This window comes from Maniola hyperantus, chromosome 12, assembly GCF_902806685.2.
Source record: "Maniola hyperantus chromosome 12, iAphHyp1.2, whole genome shotgun sequence".
Classification (NCBI taxonomy): Eukaryota; Metazoa; Arthropoda; class Insecta; order Lepidoptera; family Nymphalidae; genus Maniola; species Maniola hyperantus.
Window position 1 is genome coordinate 7,234,522 of NC_048547.1, and position 21,710 is coordinate 7,256,231.

The window sequence follows — 21,710 nt, forward strand, 5'->3', positions numbered from 1 at the left end:
ATATTACTAGCTGCCTGGCGAACTTCATTCCGCCTAACAGTCGATTAAATTTTTTAAATTTTTCTCTCCGTAAGAACCATCCTCGTATTTCAAGGAATATTATAAAAAAAGAATTAGCGAAATCGGTTCAGCTGTTCTCGAGATTTGCGATGACCAACACATTTAGTAATTCATTTTTATATTATAGAATAGACATATAGATTTATTGCGACCAGACAAATCGTACGGTCTGTATGCACTTCAACATCATCGACAGACGAGACCATTTATATGGAACATTACGTAATTGCTGCACTTGCCAATTAGTTACTGGTCACATGCTGCCATTCATTCAAAAAGACCCAGTTTATTTATAAACGTGCTCTTGAACTTGTTTACTGTTTTTACAAATTGCCGGTAGCTAAACACCATCAAACTGTTTCCGCTTCGGCGGCGATCTAATAAAGTATTTATTATAGTAATAGTAAAATTTTCAGGGTTCCGTATCCCTAAGGTGCCAAACGGACCCTATTAAATTAAAATTTTAAAAAAAATTGCCAGTTTTACTAAAGCCTCCGCTGTCCATCTGTCTGTCCATCCGTCCATTTGTCTGTCATGTTGGCGGGATGAACATTGTAGGTACGTAGGTACCTCATGAACCGGAATAGGCAGAGAGTTGAAATTTTCACAGAGTGTGTATTTCTATTAGCGCTATAACAACAAAAATAATAAAGAAATCAAGATGGGAAATTTCAAAATGGTCCTCACGTATCGAGCAAATTAAAAAAAAATTAAACAGTTACACAGTGTTATATCTTATCTTGCTCAATGGAACCTTTCGTGTGCGAGTGCGACTCTCACTTGACCGGTTTTTACAAATTGCCAGTAGCTAAACACTAATCGAACAGCTTCCGCTTCGGCGAGCTAATAAAGTATAATATTTTTAATAAATTTCCTATTCATTGCGAAATTTCTCCGATACGCCTTAAATTTGCACCTGTCTCCAGCTTTCACATGTAGTAAACTAGTGCCGTCACATGCTGTTTATTGTGGGACGTTATCTGTGGATCGGCTATCGAGTTGGTGTGGGTGCTCGGAGCTTTTCGTACAAGGCCCGGACATTGAAACATTTGCCTTAAAGCTATTATTGGAATCAATATTTGTACATTTCGTTTCTAATCTAGTCATCTTTTAAAACCGGCAATAGAGTGACCGCGACAAACCAGGAATGAAAGGCGTGTTATATACAATCTTCAATTAACTTCCATCTACATGGAACAAACAACAGAGCTGGTGCGGCATGTGAAGCGGCTGAAAAAGCCAAAACATGCAAATGCAGGGGTCCAGGGTCCGAATATGAATTTGTCACATTCGGTGTCGAGACCCTTGGTCCGTGGGGTCCTAGCGCTATAAGAGTTTTTAAGGAAATAGCAAAACGGTTAGTTGACATCACAGGAGACCGAAGAGCTGGCAGCTACCTCGGACAAAGAATTAGCCTAGCTATTCAAAGGGGGAACGCTGCCAGTATCTTCGGAACCTTGCCTAAAGGGTATTTTAGTTATATTATATTTTTTAAGTTTTTAGTTTTGTTTAAGTAAATTTTTAAGATGTTCACTTTTAGATTGGTATCTTTTAGTTAATATTTAACAAATTTTAGACATAGTTTATTTATTCATTAGTTAAATATGAATTTATCTTCAATTGATTGCACAAGATGGTTTCATTTCAGAGAGGATGTTTAAGAAACCAATATTTCCTAGTTGATCATTTCTATAGATGTAAGTAGGTATATAGCGCCGTCTATTTCGATCTGCTGAAATATTGTAGAAGACGTATACATATAATCTAGTTTATCATAATCCCATCGCCGACCCACTACTGAGCGCAGTTCTCCTCTCAGGATGAGAAGGGCTTTAGGCCGTAATCTGCCACGTGCGTTGGCCCAGTGTAGATCAGCAGACTTCACACACCTTTCACCTTCGCGGCCACACAATTCGTGATATTACGTATCACATGCCGAATCCCAATAATACCTAGAGCTGAACCATTAGTCATCTCACGATCAAAAGGCGTTTATACTTTAGATCCTATTATTAGACTCATTATAGTTTAGCCGTTTTGTGATATGCCAAAACCTGTAGAAACCTTCATTTATCAAGGTTTGGAAGTATTGCACAGTTTTATTGTCTACTTGCCTTGTTAGTGTCCATTTTGAAAGATGTATTGGGCAGTAACTGGGCCGAAGTACCCACGCTTGGGGCGCTAATCTCGAGGGCGCTGTGGGTCAACAGTTCCTATCGTATTTCACGTTAACGATACCAAATACATAGTTGTCGGAGTTTCGTCTTTGTTTAGTACGAAATTGTTAGTTTTGCAAATTGCAACCGTAGGTACCTATAGTACGCGACAGATCGAGATCGCAAGCGGTGTGGGGATGCCCCACACACTCGCACAGCCCCCGCACTAATCAGGTGCGGGATAGCGTGGGTGTGCGGGGCGTCCTCCCGCTTCATACCCCGATTGCCATCTCGCCCTGTCGCGTACTATACCTACTTGTTAAAATAGCTTTGGGAATCGTTACATAGGTAAGTGGATACACCCTGCTTGTAAGTTAAAAACGTGTCACATGATTCTGATGTTAATTTGACGTGTGGAGATGTCAAAATATAACAGCGTTTGACCATCCACAGAGGGGTAGGTATATTAGGCCCGGTTTCAATTATAGTGGTGATGGCTGGACGTATATGTTTAGCAAGCCATTCAGATTATTGATAAATGATGTGGTATTTTTTATGAATCTGGCATGAAAAATAATAAAACAGTACAATAATTGAATAAAGAATTTTTATTTAACTTCAATGTATATTTTATAACTAAAAGTACCTACTTATATTAAAGAATATTTACAACTTACAATTTACAATAAAGCAAAGGCTTTTATTAATCTGTAATGCGAGGTTTCTTTATGAAACATAATATTTACAATCGTTTGCAAAACTGGGAGCTACTATTTACATTTTATAAACCTAATTTAATTATAATATACTTTAGTTTTCCTTAGCTGACTTAAACGATAAACAAATCGCAAAAACGTTCTCCGATAAACGCGTAAGCAACGCGATTTGCCCAGCGCTTTTTACCTTCTAGAGGTAGGTTTTCACTCGTATCATGATTTCATGTCAGTTTGCACTTTGCGGTGCAAACTGACATGAAATCATGATACGAGTACTATACGTATACGTATAGTATACGAGTCACTAAGCGGCGTATTCGATTTCAGCGAGAAGCTACTTCTTTACCTTTTAAGTCAGTTAAGGAAAAATAGATTATTTCTTAACAATATTTCTTTAACTCAAAACCAAGTTATGATAAAAAATCATTTGATCATTTAAACTCAGTCATACAAATAATTATTTATCACTACCCATATTATAAATGCGAAAGTGTTTGTTTGTTGGTTTGTCCTTCAATCAAGTCGCAACAGATCGATGTGATTTTTTGCTTGAGCATAGTTTAAGACCTGCAGAGTGACATAGGCTACTTTTTATCCTAGGAAATCAAAAAGTTCCCACGGGATTTTCAAAAACCTAAATCCATGCGGACGAAGTCGCTGGCATTAGCTAGTTTTAAATAAACTCAAATTATGTCACAATGTCATAATCTCAGATGTGTGTAGGTGTGGAGTGGAGTGTTTGCCTACAAGTACCTACCTACATATTTATGCCTCGAATACGGATATAAACTGCACTAAAAATTATTTCGAGCCTCAGCCTGAGCACGGAAATAGGAAACAATATATTAATTAAAAAACACAATTTTCCAAAATTGTAACAAAAACTAAATAAGAATTTTTTTGGACATTCTTTACCGCCTCGAGTAAAAAGGTCTTTCCATACCTTAGCAACCACACCCCCACGCTACGCCACTGTATTATTTTGTTATCTATTAAAATAATCTCCTTTTGTTTTTATGGTGGAGACTTTTTAAACATTTAAAATGAGTCAGTCTACGCTTATATAGGTACTCGTAATTAAGAATGTTAAATAATATAGAACATAGCAATCAGCATACTAGTTATTTAAATAGTAAGTATACTAAATTAATATAATAACACTCCTCAGTCAGGTGTAAAATTGTAAGTACCAGTTATTGTAGAATTAGCAAGCGCGGGCGCGGTGGCGGACGCGGCATTTATTATCGTAGAACTAAAACTCAGGACCCTATAGGGATCTTTACTTATGTGCCCTTGCACACACGATACTTTTAGCATCGGCGATCAGCGATTTTGTAATTGCAATTGCAAACGCGGCATCGAACTTCCGAAAAGCAACTAAATCGATCGCGGATGCTAAAAGATCGTGTCTGTTATGGCCCTAAGAAAGGATTTTGCGAATTTCCAGCAGGAATTTTAAAATACTTAAATTCACCTAATACTGAAATACCTGAGCACTTAACTACACTCTACATGCATCTTACATTTGATCACACCGGCCGCGGCCACCACGTCCGCCTATTAACCTGAACACGAACTATTGATATTGGTCCAAAATAAAACAACTACTATATACATTGTACAACTTAAATTATTTAAACTAAACAGTCTAATGAACGTAAATCTCAACAATAAATAACCCTAAATACTAAGCGATGGTCGTTTCTTTCGCACACTTTTACTATTTTTTCCGAATATCGTTCCGATTACCTGCAAACAAAATGATTATTATTTTTAAATAAATATATCAAAAATTAAACACTTAAAAGAAAGTATAGTCCGTGACATGTCGAGATGGTAATCAGGGAATGAGGCGAGGAAACGCCCCGCACACCCGCGTCGCCCGGGCTCGCCCGCACCGGGTTAGTGCTGCGGCTGGGGACATTTTTGTCCTCTTCTCAGGTTAGTTTATTACACTATGGTCTCACTCAAGTATGACATACCTTGGAAACAGAGTAGGCGGCGAGCTTTCGTCTTGGTGCGGGTAGGAGTAAAGCTAGAGAGCGCGCTTCTCGCAGCAGCGCGTGAAAGGCGAGTGCGGCGCCCGCGCAAGACTCCGCCGCAGACACCTCGTAGAACTGACAGCCGAACCGCAGCGATAACTCCTGACCCTCCTCTGCATGGACCTCCCTGTACAACAGAAATTTACTTCAGTGACAACATCCAGTAAAACTACTATGTAGTTTATATAGTACGCGACAGGTTGAAATGTATATGAAGGAGGGAACGCCCCGCACACCTGCACAGCCTCCGCGCTAACCCGGTGCGGGCGAGCGAGGCTGACGTGCGGGTGTGACGCCTCATACCCCCATTGCCATCTCAACCTGTCGCGGAGTATACTATGGTACTTACCTACTACCTGTGAGAAATGCAAGACCCCGACCGACAACCCGACACGGAACTTGGAAAGATCTGGGAGCTCACCGCATTATTATAACAAGAAAACCGCTGCCATAATGAGATTAATAGATAGGGGCTATGACCCTCATTAATGAGGAATGATACGCAAAGAGAGCACCGAAACAGATTTATGAGACTTGTTAAAAGAATGAAATCAATTGTCGCCATTAAGGTCCTCCTACTCCGATGATTATAATTTTCATGAAAGCTTGGGCCTTGGACATTATAAATACGCAACGTGCAACGGCACTGGTACATAATAGAGAGACAGCTCAGGACCTTCCTTATTTAATAAAAGCTGAAAGGTGCTCTGCGTAGTGTCCCTAACACAGGGACGAACGATCAGCGACTATAACTGTGTTGGGGACAATACGCAGAGAAGTTTTCAGCTTTATAAAATAACGAAGGTCTGGCCTCCCGGGCTTTTAGTCCTTAATTGCAGTGACGCGTCGACGTGCAATAGTAGCAAAAGGCACAGCAGTACGTCACATCAAACATGTAGAATTTGTTATACAAATCACTGTATGAAGCACGTTCCTTAAAAACCTTATCGTATTACAACTTCTAGGATCTGTGTTGGGCTAGTTGCTATGGCACGTTGCATTTTGTCCGCCGTCAGTTTGTTTGTTTACCTGGCGTGTTCGAGGTCTCGTTTGTTGCCCAGGAGAGTGATCGCGGCGCAGCTGGACAGGCGCGTCTGCGCCAGCAGCGATAGCAGCTCGGCCGCAGCCAGGAAGGAGCGGCGCTCGCACACAGAGTACACCACCGCGAACGCGTCCCCCCAGCGCACGTGCTCGCCCAGGCATCCACGAATCTAAACAAACATTTTTATTTACACTACAGGCATAGTCCACCACGCTGGCCAAGTGCAGAATGGAAAACTTCGCACACATTTGAGAACATGAATAAATCTCAGGCATACATGTTTCCTCGCGATGTTTTCCTTCACCGTAAAAGCATATTGTGATTTGTGATATTTGGTTGTTTAAAACGCATTTAACTCCGAAAAGTTAAAGGTAGGTCCGCCTGGGATCGAACACCGGATCTCCTGAATAGGAGTCTTCACCATTAGGCTATCTCTATCACCACTTCTTTGAGATTAGCATTGCAGCGGGCTCGCTTTTTTATAATGCTAAGTTGTTTATCTAGGTTTGTTGTGCACAAAAGAGATTTCTTACCAAACGGTACCTAAACCAACACTCAAAAGATAAAAATGAGTGTAATTTTTAATGGAAAACTGTTACACAAAAATATTAATTTTGAAATCATTCCAAGCAATCTTTAGAAGGAATATCTAAGTAACTCTATTACGAGTACAGTCGCTAGAAAAAATTTAACATGGTAGGCCAAGATGTTTCTTAATTTACAAATAATAATTGGTAAGTCCCTAATAAAAATTTACGCAATACAATGTGTAATGAAGGTACTATGTAGGTACGAACAATAATTTAAACATTCCATGTTCCGACATCTAATACATCTTACAATTACTTACAACTCGCCTTATAATAAATTTTGTGTAATTAAAGCGTACGCAGTAGATCAGGCGGCGGCGCCGCGAGCTAATAGAGCAAGAGATGACCGTAATATTTTAAAGCTCTAATACAAATATTATTAGATACAATTTCTACACTAAAGAGCTCTTAAGAGCAAGAAAAGCGCATAGAAGGTGTATTAGTAAAGCTAGATTACCAGCTAAAATATCGAAACGTAGAAAATTGCTGTCTTTTTTGCTTTTAAAATCTACCATAGTAAAAAACATTGCAATCTCTTAGCCTATAAACTGTCAGATTACCATCTTCATTGTTTGCCGTTTAATTAACTTTGTCCCATCTATCTCTTGATTATGCACTTCCTATTCGAGCGAATAATCTCTGCCTTAACGATATAAGGTAGGTATAGCACGGACCACAATGTACGTACCTACTGGTTTAATTACACCATCACATTCTTAAGCTAAATATAGATTCAACGCGCAGACAAGCTATTTAAATATAAATTCAAGTCTTATAGGCAGGTACTCTTAAAGCGTGAAAGTAACGAAAGTTACAAAGTTGACAATGCGATATGAATAATTTTATCACTTTGTTAATTTTGAAAGGGCTGTGAATTTATGATTTTAACGGTGGATGTTGTTTTAATATTAATATGGTCCTTATCTACTAACAAAAATGTGTAGTTCATTGTTTTTAATCTGTATAAGTAATATATACAGTGTTACTTACTGTTTAACTGGGATCTCAAGGGACCTAAAATTATTTATCACTTATAGAGATTTTTTATTTACACAGTTTACCAAATAGGCAGGTTAATAGAGGCCCAGTTAAATAAATTTCGCTATAGTACCTACGAGTTGATCCTTCCCGAGTCCCAACTTTGCACGGGGAGCCTACTTATCCTATAGACAAAATACGAATATTGTGTTAAATTGAAATACTACCTACTTATAAACCTTCCTCGTGAAATAACCTGACTGATAATGAAACTCATATTGAATCGCACCGAGAAGTTAAGTAAAAAAAATCTGATTGCACATATTTTAAAACCATAAACATTTCCTGTATTCGCCCTTAATTTTTTGTAGTGCTTAATTAAAATGCAGTCGTGCTAACTTACCGCACAATTTGAGGTGTCCAATATTTCGACCTCTGAAACAGCGCCATCGAACGCCACTCTATGTGTGTACAGGAAATCTGTAAATAAGATTTAATTTAATACACTTATTCTAATAACTAGCTTATTCCCGCGACTTCAAATTTTCAAACCCCTATTTTACCCCCTTATGGGATGAATTTTTAAGAATCCTTTCTTAGCGGGTGTCTAAGACATCATAATAGCTATCTGCATGCATAATTTAAGCCAGATCCGTCCAGTGGTTTGAGCTGTGCGTTGGTAGATCAGTCAGTCAGTCAGCTTTTCCTTTCATACATTATTTCAATTATTTTACAACTAGCTTATACCAGCGTGGACCACACAAATTTCAAAACTTAGGGTAGAATTTTCAATTTATTTTTCTAAGCTACGTCATATTAACTATCTGCATGCCAAATTTTAGCCCGATCCGTCCAGTAGTTTGAGCTGTGCGTTGATATAGAGACCAGCGCATGCCAGACCTCGTTATTTTATAAAAGCTGTATGTAAGTTTCTCTGCGTATTGTCCCAATACGGGAGGAACGATCAGCGACTATGAAATTTGGATCATGGTGGCTTTGGGTCATAACAGGTAATAAAGGTGTAAAAAAATCTTATGTCAAAGTACTCAAAGTATAAAGTCGATTCTTTTTTAAGTTTTCTTTAGAATAGTATTAGAAATCACATCATACACTGGCAATTGCAATTGGAGTAAAACTCTACCGTGTCTCTTGATAAACAAAAACTACCTTCCTGTATGAACTTATATTATTATGTAATTCGCGTAAACTTAATAATTTACTACATAATCATATGTCTATGTGTTGAAATGAAATGCACGCGTCATCATGTTGACGCAAAAACTGGTTGAGGTCGGAAGGAAACGATTTTTAAGTAAAAAGAAAAAACCAAGGTGTTTGGAAATTTTGTGGTTTTTTTTTACATACAAAACCTCGAAAACTTAATAATAAGTAACTCAATAACAATATTTTAATTTAATTAAGAGATTGCTTACCCCCGGTAGAGCTGTATTCGCCAATATAACGCTTTGTGAGGTAACGCACAACCACCGCTGCAACAAAAGAAATATCATATGAAAATGCGTTATTTACAAACTAAACATAGTAAAACATCTATTTCGAACATTCATTTTACGCAGCTCATTAATCTCGTGCCATACCCTTCATAATACATTGCTCTATTAGGTACTCGTAGGAAAAAGTCATCAAAGGGTCATTACTCCCAACTTTCTACTGGACGTGGCATTGATTAGTCTTTTCACTGATGTATACCACTCCTGGAATTCCCATTTAAGGGTGTACACAATCAACATAGATGACGAGGCACGTTATATGAATAGCAGAGGCTACCGACAAAACGAAGTGTGGAGAATCCTAGCAGCCCGTCAAAAGGACGCATCGTATTCTTAAAAGTGATTACATCTCTGACAGTACATGAAGCACATTATGTTCTCACCATTTTGATAGATGGACTATGGTCGGACATGTTCTAATGATAACGTTCTTGTAACTACAAATCACGTGTTTTGTAACGATTAGATATATAGATCTGCCTACTGAGCTAGACACAAACAGCAGTAGTCCCGTCGTGACCACGACTCATACAACTGGGTCGAAACATGGATAATTTAACATCATCATCATCATCATGATCAACCCATCGCCGGCTCACTACAGAGCACGAGTCTCCTTCCTCTCAGAGTGAGAAGGGAAAACTCTTCTCACTCTGAGAGGAGACCAAAAGGCCAAAACTCTCAGGCATGCAGGTTTCCTCACGATGTTTTCCTTCACCATTAAGCAAGTGATATTTAATTAATTAAAACGCACATAACTCCGAAAAGTTAGAGGTGCGTGCCCGGGATCGAACCCCCGACCTCCGATTAGAAGGCGGACGTCCTAACCACTAGGCTATCACAGCTATCTAACATCACATTGTATTATTATCGAAAAAGTAATTTTAGTCAGGTATAGCAACAAATTCCCTGAACCAGTTTAATGTTCCATACTCGTATTTATAGTTATTTCATCGAACGGAGATACGAATAGGCATAAATTTCATACTATTATAACAGTCCGCACAAAACATTACAATACATTTGAAAGCCATTACTTTACTCGTTAATTCATTACATGGCGATTGGTGGAACACTGCGGTCAGTTATACAACGATTACTTATTATGAGTCATTGACAGGGAATATTTCCAACAGGAGTTAGTCTTCAGCTTGACAATCGAATCACGAACTAAATCGGGTGTGTAAACCTAGTTCAAATAAGACCACAACAGTATTATGCAAGCGGGGCCGAGCACCGCATGACAATGGACTTGAAATAGATTCCATACGCATTCTATTTGGAGACTCACTGAAATGCTACGTAATAGAGGACTGATTGCCATCTAAAACTAAATGCCATCAGCACAGATGTCCGTGTGGAAAAGAGGTTGATAAATTTGGAATCCACGGACTCTCTTGCCAAAGGAGCTCCGGTAGGCTGTTTAGGCATGGCTCTCTTAACGATACAATTAAAAGAGCTCTTGCCACCATAAATATTCCTGCGCTCATTGAGCCGGCAGGGATTAGTCGGGATGATGGCAAGAGACCTGATGGATTGACGCTGGTTCCCTGGGAACGGGGACGGGCGCTAATGTGGGACGCAACTTGCGTTGACACATTGGCCCCGTGTCATATCAGGAAGACAGCATCAAGACCGGGAGCCGCAGCAGAAACAGCTGAAAACGGCAAGCGGCGCAAGTATGCCTCTCTTATAGAGAGTTACATTTTTGTGCCGTTTGCCGTGGAGACCCTGGGGCCATGGAGTCTTAGTGCTAAAAATTTTTTACGAGACATTTCACCGCGATTAATAGCCTCAACTGGTGACAGAAGGGCTGGCTCATTTTTTGCGCAGCGGATCAGCCTGGCTGTCCAGCGCGGAAATGCAGCCAGTATTCTTGGCACCATTCCACGCGGTCATGATTTAATAGTAATTAGATAAGGCTAGCTTTAAGTTTTATTGTATTTAAAAAAAAAAAATTAAGAGGTAAAAGTCAGCCACAAGAATCTGTTACGTTGGATGCAACAAAAAAAAAAAAAAAAAAAATAGAGGACTTTTTGTTGAATAGATTCTACATACATGAAATGCTACGGATTTTTGTAAATACTTATTGTTTTTTATGGATATGGTTGCCAACTATGGGCATCATAAGAAAGCTCAGTCACTCAGCAGGTGATGGAGGGAGCTATGCTTGGAGTTTCGTTTCGGAGAGTACGTGATCAACTTGGAAGCAACAACAAATGAGGAGGTCGGTAGGAGAACCAGAGCCAATATAGCTCAGCGGGTTGCGAAGCTGAAGACGTGGCAATTGGCAGGACAGGGTTCGAAAAACCGATACACGTTGCAGGGATCTAAAGGTGGGAATGACGACCTCGCACCGGAAAGCGCATGTCCAGCAGTACACGCCTATCGGTTGACGATGATCATGGAGAAAAGTCACTATACCATAGCATGCAAAATATTATTACTGTGCGATAGCATTTTTTCGAGGAAATGAGTGGATCAACACTTCGTTTATAGTGACAGTAGGACCGATTATATTTACTTCATTAATCACGTAAGGCGTAATACCTACGCCTACACACAGAAGCTTACGGTGCATTTAGTAAAATTAAATACCGTCGATCGGTATTTTAATAGTTATTAATAAAATACCTTTGGTTAAATTGGTGTTACAGAAACGCAAGTCGAATTCCACACTCTCGTTTCGTTTTATTTCTTTTCCCGCCTTCAGCTGTAGGTATTTAAATGTAAACATTTTACTTTCTCTGTGGTCAGATAACGCGTGTATTTTTACACTCAAACACTCAGATGTTCATCATCATAATTCAAGTGATCATACAAAACGTAAGTACTGGATGTTATTTTATCAATGTCATCGTACAGTGAGACTAACTTAAAATATCATTAATTTTGAATAACCAAGTTGTCTTGAATTACGATATTAGAGCCAATATTAATTGTTAATGTTTTGAGATTTATCATTAATGTTTATGGTCATCGTAGCGTATAAGACAATTATAACGACTAACAACACGGCTCAACGTGGGTTGATGAATGATTCGGTACAGGACAAACAATAGGTGTTGTATTGACAGGAATCTATAGGTAATTAATAGATCATGGGCACCATCAATCATATTATGTCACTACGTGTGTGTAACATGTTTCTGTATAAACAAGTTTGCTTTACGCGGTCACAGCTGATTTTAACTGATAAATTAGATAATAGTACAATAATTTCAATAGAATATGTAATAGAGAGAGAGCCCAGCGTGAGCCAGACTTTCGTTATTTTATAAAGCTGAAAGTTCCGGTGCGAAGTTTGGATCATGGTGACTTTTGGGACATAACAGGTAATAAATGTGTAAAATTGAAGTGATAATAATTACCAAGTTCTGACAAAGCATTTGTGATAGGTACGCTTTTGCGTTTGCCAATCTTTTTTGCAACTTGACTTCCGTTCCACTTAAAGGAACTGTTCCACTTGTTCGGTTGGCATTGATTGCTAAAAAGGTTGTCTGACCAACTTGATAATTGAAACATTGTACCTCATTGTACCTATACCTACCTACCTACCCAGTCTGATACCTTAACGCTTTCGTTTTAATTTTCAAGATCATTTAATTTACCACAAGTACCTAAGTAGGTACACGCTCGTAAGATGCGTATCACATTTCTTGAACTGAATGAGGTATGGTGTGTGACATAATTTGGCGAAATTGTGGTGAGGGTCTTCTTGGCCAGGTGATGGGGAGAGGACTTATTGCCCCATTATATAGTATTTTAAACAACGGTACATCACGCATCGTATCGAAGTGAAATGAGGCTCATACCCTAGTTTTATCAAGAAGATCGTTAATAAAAAATGAAAGTGCGAAATGCTCCTAAAAGTTAAGTGCGTCATTTATTACGTTCTTGAACCTTCGCCGTCGAAGTGAGCCTTTTGAACTAGCACTTACCATAAAATTGACGTTGGCAGCTCAAAATGCTGACTGAATATTCTCACATAGCCTAGTAAGCTCTACTAGTATCATTAATTCATTAGTAGCATGCATTACAGAAGGGAATCGTCACAGAACAATATTTAATTTTTTATCCATATATTATGGTATATAAATTTACCAACATCATCAGATTTAAATCCACATAGAGATAGAACAATAATTTCAGATATCTGTGCATTATATAAGTCAATGTATATTCTGTGTTAATATTTTTTTATTTAATATTTATGTAAATTGGCAGGCAGTGGGGACTGCTGATGGAAGTGAAAACTTAATAGGTAGACTATGAAATAACAGTATATTTTGACATGGTTTTTTTTTGTATTTTTAAATAATTACTTAATTGAAGCATCAAAAATTAAAATTTTAGAATTTGTAAAACAAATATTCGTTTATTTTTTAGTTCTATCAAGTCAAGTCAAGCCAAATGATTTATTCAAAATAGGTAATAAATTACTCTTATTGATAGATCTGGTATGGTGTTAGATTTGTAAGATATAGTGGTGATAATTATAACGCAAACTTAAAACTAAAGCTACGAGGGTTCCAAACGCGCCCAGGTCTGAGAAGAGCCCCAACAAACTCAGCCGGGTATTCTTTTTTATTACCACTTTACAAAATTATTGAAATTTATAGAACTATCACAAAGTCGTTAAGCAAGTCATTCCCAAGCTTGCTTATCATTTAAATAATCCTTTACATTGTAATAGGATTTTTCAATTAGTTTACGTTTATGAACACTTTGAACTTGTTGAGAGACATCTCCAATATGTCTTCTGGAAGCTTATTATAGAAACGTATGGAATTACGAGCAAATGAATTGCTAACTTTACTGAGCCTAGAGGCGGGCATTACAAGTTTATTTTTATTTCTAGTATTTATATTATGACAGTCACTTTTTTTTTAAATTTATTTATGTTTTATGTACGTACAGTAAATTTTCAAAAATATATTGATTATGCACTGTCATAATTTTAACTTCCCTAAAGTTCTCAGCGACTCTCGTAGCCACCATACTGTATATGGCTCGAACAGCCCTTTTCTGCAGCACAAAAAATAGAATTAATATCAGCCCAGCATTACCCCATAATAATATACCATATGACATAATGCTGTGAAAGTAACTAAAATAAACTAGTCTCGCAGTTTCTATGTCTGTCAACTGGCGAATCTTTTTTACCGCATATGCGGCAGAACTAAGTCTGTTCGATAAGTTATTTATATGAGAGCCCCATTGAAGTTTTGCATCTACGTTATTCCAAGAAAAATAGCGTATCCACTAAATCTAATTCCTCATTATTAGTTGCCACATCGACATTCCGTTCCGAGTACTACTTAAACATTGGCATGTCAGTGACATGACCTTAAACTTACCCATCCCAGAATCGCTCAACGCGCCTAAAGAAGTTTACCAGTTCAATAATAATAGGCCTACATAATTTTATTGTATTGTCGTGGTTACGGAAATTCTATAGTGGTCTACTATATAAAAATCTGCCATATTACAACCTACCAAACTCTACCTAAGTAATAACGACATAAAAAAGTTTAATATGGTGCCTTTATATGCAACTAAGTACCTATATCAAATACTGTAGTAAGAAACAATTTTACACGCATAATAATACCAAAGGCGACTAGTTGCTAAGAAGAAAATATATGCAAACTCGGATACTCATACGCATCCGTAATAAGGATTAAGGCTGTCAGACGTCCTCCGATAGGTACATGGACAGGATCTATTTAAATAGGTACCAATTTCGATGTCGGATCTTCTAGCGTAATGAATTGCAAACGCATGCGTTGAGGCCGTCCGTCGGGCACAATTAGGGCGGTGCAATTACAGCCAGTCGCCGACGACTCGGCCGCTGGGTCAAGAAGCGATTTCCCGACGGCAGCGACCAACTGCTGGCGCCAACATTGTGTAACGTAAGCGTCCGTTCGGCCGTCAGTCGAGGTCGTTGATCTACATGTATGTATAGTATTTGCGGATTGTAGATAAGCAGGTTAGTTATGCGGATAGTTCTACTTACTTAAAGAAATGTCATGCACGATGTTATTTTTGGTCCGTTGATAATAGCTTATTGCAGACACTTAGATGAACTACGGTTGAGTAGAATGTGGACCTTAGAGGTCGAAGCTTGTCTACGCTATATTATAAAGAATATAGTAGAGTAAGATTTGTATTTTTGTATGTTTGCAAGGAATAAACTCAAAAACTACTGCACTGATTTCAAAAATTCTTTCACCATTAGAACGCTACATTATTCCAAAGTGACATAGGCTATATTTTTTTTATTAGAGATCTATACGAAAATTGTATAAGCTAGCAGATAGCCGTGCGAAGCCGGGACGGGTTGCTAGTATATTATCTGCTTTGATTTGAATACAACAAATCCCGCAACTAGATAGGTAGGTATATAATATTAGAATTGTATTTTATTACAAACTTCACTACATACAGCTTTTAGTCGTTTAGGTAATAAGCATTAGTCTATGAATTAATATTATAGATTAATTCATTGACTAATAAGCTAATAGGTACCTACATATTATTAGACAGGGATCTACAATAAAAATCAACAGATACATAAGTAACATTTTGTATTCTTATGAAATTTTTCCGAACTACCGACCTTTTTTTAACCTACGAATTCAATAGTTTCACACACATACTACGAGTACGTACCTACCAATGTATAAAATTAATTTTAAAGGATTTGCATTGTCAGAAACGAAATTACATAGGTATTGTGTAGAATATACTAACAATGCGTCATTATATAACTATATAGATTATAATAGCCCAGATATGAAGTTTAGAATAATAAAGAACGCTCCGACCTAAATGCCATGAAAACATCAAATAAATAATAATTGTCCAACTCTACAAATCACTACACAATAGAAATTTCCTACAGGTATTAGGTACCTCCCCACCTACATCAGTGTCTGTACTAATCATAATAATACTATTTACATAATATTTATCGGATGGGTCTATTTTTACTTGGCAGATATATACACGAATCGCTAATAACTATCTAAAGATAAAGGATTTTCAATAATATAGGTAAGTACCTATAAGTAGGTAAGTAGGTTACCTAAATAGGAAAATTTTACTTACTATTGATAATAATCAATGTAATTTTTTACTATTCAAAATTACCAGACGTGTGAAATTTTATCACAATTAAAAAAAACTAGGAATTGGACGTTAAAAAGAAATCGGAAAGGGAACCGTCATTGTGCCTTAAAGCTTCCGCTTGCCATCAGTTGAGTTTTCCGGCATAGCTGCCGATTGCCGATCGCGTATTTTTCTTTTATACTTTTAATAAATAATTTAAAATCGTACAGCATTAAAAATACACGCAAGATATAATTTGATACTAACCCGATTTCCCACTGCGAGGGCTCCCAAGCACAACCACCCTTATTACGATTTACAGTCATCTTCATTTGGACAGTTTTCAGCGCTACACAATAAACCAAATGTTCAACCCGGACATGGTAATAAGCTTTTTTATCACATCGTTTAATGTTCACTTTATGTATGCACAAATAAATTCTAAAATCGCGTAAATTTATCGAAATGCGTTCGAGAAAGCGTTCTGGAGCGGTGGTCTCGCGCACCACGTACTCGACTATACGCCGCTACGTGCCGTGCGACTGCCGGCATCTGCATCTAGAACTCTAGAGATCTAGCAACGCGTGCGCAGCATCGATTACACGCTTATTACAGCCTCCGTCCCGTTCTAGTTTGACGTACGCGCATACCGTATGGAATTGCCATTATCATTACTCTATATAAATATTACTGCGCTCTAGCAACCTAAATCACGTCACTTTATGTACTATTGAAAGTTGACAAACACATGCGGTATGCAAGATATTTCGTGTGTAAAGAATTCTTAGTTCTTGGTTTAGGTATCTCGTTTCCAAATATATTGTTTACAAACGACCTCAACACAATCAGTAGGTGGTTAGCTCAAACACTATAATAAAGTAGGTATTTACACGTGCTAAAAGATATTAAGTGATGAACACTGAGTATCGTGGTAGGTATGTGAGGAATTTAGTAGTATCAGTTATCACTGGAATGACACAGATAATGAACTGTAGTCATGACGTCTGAATAAACAATATAACACAACAATTAAGTACCTACTTAATATACTAAATTAATAAATCTTTCAGTAATTAGTCAGTTGTAAATATTAATAAGAATTCACCAGAAAATTTTCCTAAGATTTTCTACCATTCTATTCGATTACAATAACTTTTAGAGCTCAATTCTAAAGACATCAATTCCAATTGTTCAGTCGGTAGGTAGCTATATATGTTACATAAAGGTTTAACATTAATCATTTTACACATTAAATTTTTTTTAAATTCAAGTTATTTTATTACAAAAGTTTGAAGCGGCAGTGTTTATCGATTTCGCCAGCGTGGTTTAGGTCTTAAAAATTTCGTGGTAACTACTTTGATTTTGCGAGATAAAAAGCCTGTATCAGTCTCCGAGTTGGCAAACTATGTACCGAATTTCATAAAAATTGGCTAAACGAACGGACCTACAAGAATCCCGTGTCTAACTCTTTAATTATCCGGGATAAAATGCCATGCCCGTTCATGGGAAGTACGCTAACTCTGGACCAAACTTCCAATTAATTAAACGGATAGGACGGGAAAAAGCTAGCCAGAATACACTTTCGCATTTATAATATTAAGTCTGGGTTGACCACCTTGACTAATTTAAGTAAGTTCTGAACTACGTTTGAATTAATTGTTAGTAGGTAGCTGACAAAAAGAAAAGCGTACGAAATTCAACTCTTTGAAAGGATATTAAAACAGCATGTTTTTTTTTTAAAAATCTATAATCTATAATACTGTTCTGCTCAATGCTTTAATAACTTTTATGTATGTTACTTTTTCGGCAATGTTTGTCTATATAAATAGTAAGTATTTGACTCATTTTATAAGTAATTGTTTGTAATGACTGTGTTTGCCAAAATAAATATTAAAAAAAGTGTGGGTGTTAATTTGACGGACTACGCAAACTGTCGTAGGGCGAGCTCTGGGCGTCTTTGGGCCTAGTCTGCGTCTGCGACGATGTCAAGGTGAGAGCGACGCCCCGGCGCCTTCTGTGTAAAATTAATTCGCAACGCCATGTAATTCGATCTTTCCACCACTCCACCCACACTAGCTTCTCTGCATTCCACGAACGGTACAGGTTAAGACGTATACATTTTAGAAGTAAGCTTTATTTTTCTTTGTAAATCGTGAATAGGAGGAGTCTTTGCAGCGGAATTTTTTGCAATAAGTGTTTATGATAATTTTCCGCCAAACATAACGGCATTAGCTATTTTTATCTCTCTCTCTCTTATTTGCTATAGTTAAGTATTTAAGAGCAAACATTCTCTAGTTTCTATAAGATTCAACGATTTCACATTCTATCTAGCTTTTTACATGTTTTTATTGCGCTAAAAAACTCGGGTATAATGCGCTGGTTTTTGCAAGTCCTACTATATTAGAATGTTTTACACAAAGTAACTCGTATAGAGAAACATAGTTAGAAAACGTAGATGGTTTAACATCTCATTATGGGAAGTTGAATTGGAAAAATGCGTCGCCGCGGCTTCCCGACGGGCGACGCAAATTGCTCATTACTAAGACTTCCTCGAACAGGCTTCTCTGTGTTTATGCAATCGTCGCCATGGCGATGGACGCGCTTTTTACTCGTCTCGGCTATTTATAGTTCCAGTGTTCATAAAATATTATTTATTTATGGCTTTATGGTCTCGCCTATACGTACTTCATAGATACATACTTACCTATACCTAGATGTGCAGAAGTCATAATAATTTATTAAATTATATGAAATATTATATGAAATAATTACTATGTAGTATTTAGGGTGACCCGTAAAACTTCACGAACATGATTCTATTGAGGGTTTGTACTTGTAGGGTGCAGGGGACATCGAATCCTATCCAATGGCCTCAAAATGGGCCGGTTCTGAATGAAATATTGGTCGTTTTGCGTTTTCCAGAAAAACCGCAGATTGTGTCTTTAAAATTAATTAAAAAAACCCCATAAAGACATAGCTATCTTTCAACCAGAACTTATCAGAACACATTTGACCGTGAACTGTTAGCCATGAAAACAAAGCCCTTTTGAATAGGTATAGTCAAATTTTAGCAAAATCCTATTTAAATAAGAAACTATCACAGTACCTACCCACTTATGAAATTACAAACTAGAAGGACTATAAGGTTGGTACCTAGATACCTACTACATATGTTATAATAGGAGAATCATCATAGCAATCATAATCGAAAAATTTAAAATAATAATCAAAATTTTCAAGCTTCAGCTAGCATTTATTTAACTCATGGGCTATTTCATTCAGCACTCAATTAAAGTCTAATTTAATTACTTAGCACCAACTTAGATAATGAGGGTCTAGTTTATTTTAGTCTGTGAGCTAAACATTCGCAAATACATCGCGTGTCAAGACTCGTTTATTTGGCTTAACAATAGTGGCGTTCACACTCGCCCATTAAACAATACATATCTATCCATCGCTGAACCTTTTAAGGGGCTTTGTTTTAGTTAGAAAACGAGTATTCACCAGCGCTACCAATGTTCTGGTTCTAGGTATTGGGAAACAGTTTACAAAAATTATACACCTGTGCCTTTCCCGCGACTTCAAACTGTCCAACTAAGACGTAAGTACCTACTAACGAGTAAAATAAGCTAAAACGAATTACTGTGCTGTTATTAAATATAATTAAGTACAAGAGTAAAGTCCCTAGGAAATGAAGGATCAAGAATAAAAAATATTATGATAGTTACAACTTACAATACTTTTATTCATACTTTGTCTAAAATTTTAATAATCCCAGTTTAATTTTATTGGTGAAAAATTATAAAGAAAGAAGTTTCCTGCATTACTTTAAGTTTACAGACAAAATACTTTTCTTTAATAGGCATATGTATAGATCAATATCTAGCTTACCCACTATTGAGTCCTTTTGTGGTATGACACTAGTTACTACCTATGTGGAAAATAGTGCACTTAATTGTCAGTTTAAAACATATTCTGTTTATCTATTGCGTTGGATCTTTCATTCAAAATAATTATATGAATTAGTATTTTTATAAGTCTGATAGATAGTATTACAATTAGAAAAGAAAGCTAAATGCTTTCAATTAGAATCTTTACTTATATATTTGTTTGAGATTTTGTGATTATTTTTATAATCATAATAGCTATTATTGCTAATGCCCGCAGCCCGGTATGGTAAGCCGTCTTCCAAAGCAGCGGTAAACAGCAGCTCAACGGTATTTCGAAGCTGAAGTGGCAATGGACAGGGCTCATAGTTTGAAAACCAACAGACGTTAGGGTCCCAAGGTGCTAGAATGGTCAGCGTTGGAAGACCCCTCACCAGGTGGACAGACGACATCAAAGAGTTGCAAGGGAGCCGCTAAATTCAGGCGGCGCAAGACTGGCAAGACCGTGGCGAGTAAAAGTCCCTACAAGATACCTATGATGATGATGATGATGATGATGCTCGGTATGCATCAAAGCCTCTTTTCGTTTCAATTCGATTGACATTAAACTTTTAATAAGCGCAGACTAGATGTGAACTGCAGTGAACACTGAAACTTTTTTTTGTATAGGTAAGTACCTATACGTAAATATTAAGTATTCAAGAAATCATAAAAATTTACTTTCATAAATGAGCAGAAAATAATGTATACTTAGGTCACTACTTAATCTACTTAATCTGTATCAACATACAAATCCAATCACTTTCTTGCAACTTTGTCACTACATCGAAAAAAATTATTGTAGGATTTATATAGATTGTCGTTCTGTAGACACTGACCTTATTGCAAAAGCGGATACAAAAAATATGACGTTTAAATGATATTAAACGAAGTTAGTAACTGGATAGCCTTACCCATTGCTGCGTAACTTAACTCCTCATAAAATTTACTTGCAAATTCCTTTACTTTACCTTTAGGTAACTCCAACCGGTTTGCTCATTGATCCTCTTTATAATCTGTATCGGTAGATCTAACCTTCTGGCTTCTGATATTGATCTTGAAACTAGAAATCTATCGAACACAACTAATACTGTAGGTACCACTTACTCCTCGACGTAGTTGACTTAAATCATCATCATCGTCATCGTCAATCGATAAATATCAACAGATTTGTCTGTTCGCCTAATGGGGGTTTTACCAACACTTTCCGGTGCGAGGTCGCCATTCCAACACCTTGGGACTCCAACGACTATAAGTTTTTCGAACTACATTTATATTATGTGCCCTGCCCTTTGTCACTTCAGTTATGCAACCCGCTGATCTATGTTGGTTACTCTGGTTCGAATCTCCTTATTTCTGATTCTGTCACTGGAGAAACTGGAGCATATCTCTATCTCCATCGCCCGCTGAGGGACTCTGAGCTTCCTTATGAGGTCCATAGTTAGCGAACATGCGACTTAAAAGTACAAACCTACCTACCCAATTAGTTTTTAAAAAAAGAGGTCATATGTTGAATTGTGAGACTTAATAATTTTTCATATCGAAGAACCAAGGTAGCTACTTGTACTAAAGTTTT

The 21,710-nt window shown here is 37.3% G+C and overlaps 1 protein-coding gene across 1 annotated transcript; it reads right to left on the reverse strand.

The window, feature by feature from the left end:
- Nucleotides 1–2,804: 2,804 nt before the first annotated feature.
- On the reverse strand, nucleotides 2,805–16,787 carry LOC117987043 (ras-related and estrogen-regulated growth inhibitor-like protein). Its single transcript, XM_034974002.2, is given in 8 exon segments — nucleotides 2,805–3,182; nucleotides 3,238–4,681; nucleotides 4,915–5,101; nucleotides 6,004–6,185; nucleotides 7,988–8,064; nucleotides 9,018–9,074; nucleotides 16,476–16,518; nucleotides 16,520–16,787. Coding segments are annotated over 7 exon segments (636 nt in total). The 5' UTR covers nucleotides 16,541–16,787; the 3' UTR covers nucleotides 2,805–3,182; nucleotides 3,238–4,612.
- Nucleotides 16,788–21,710: the final 4,923 nt, after the last annotated feature.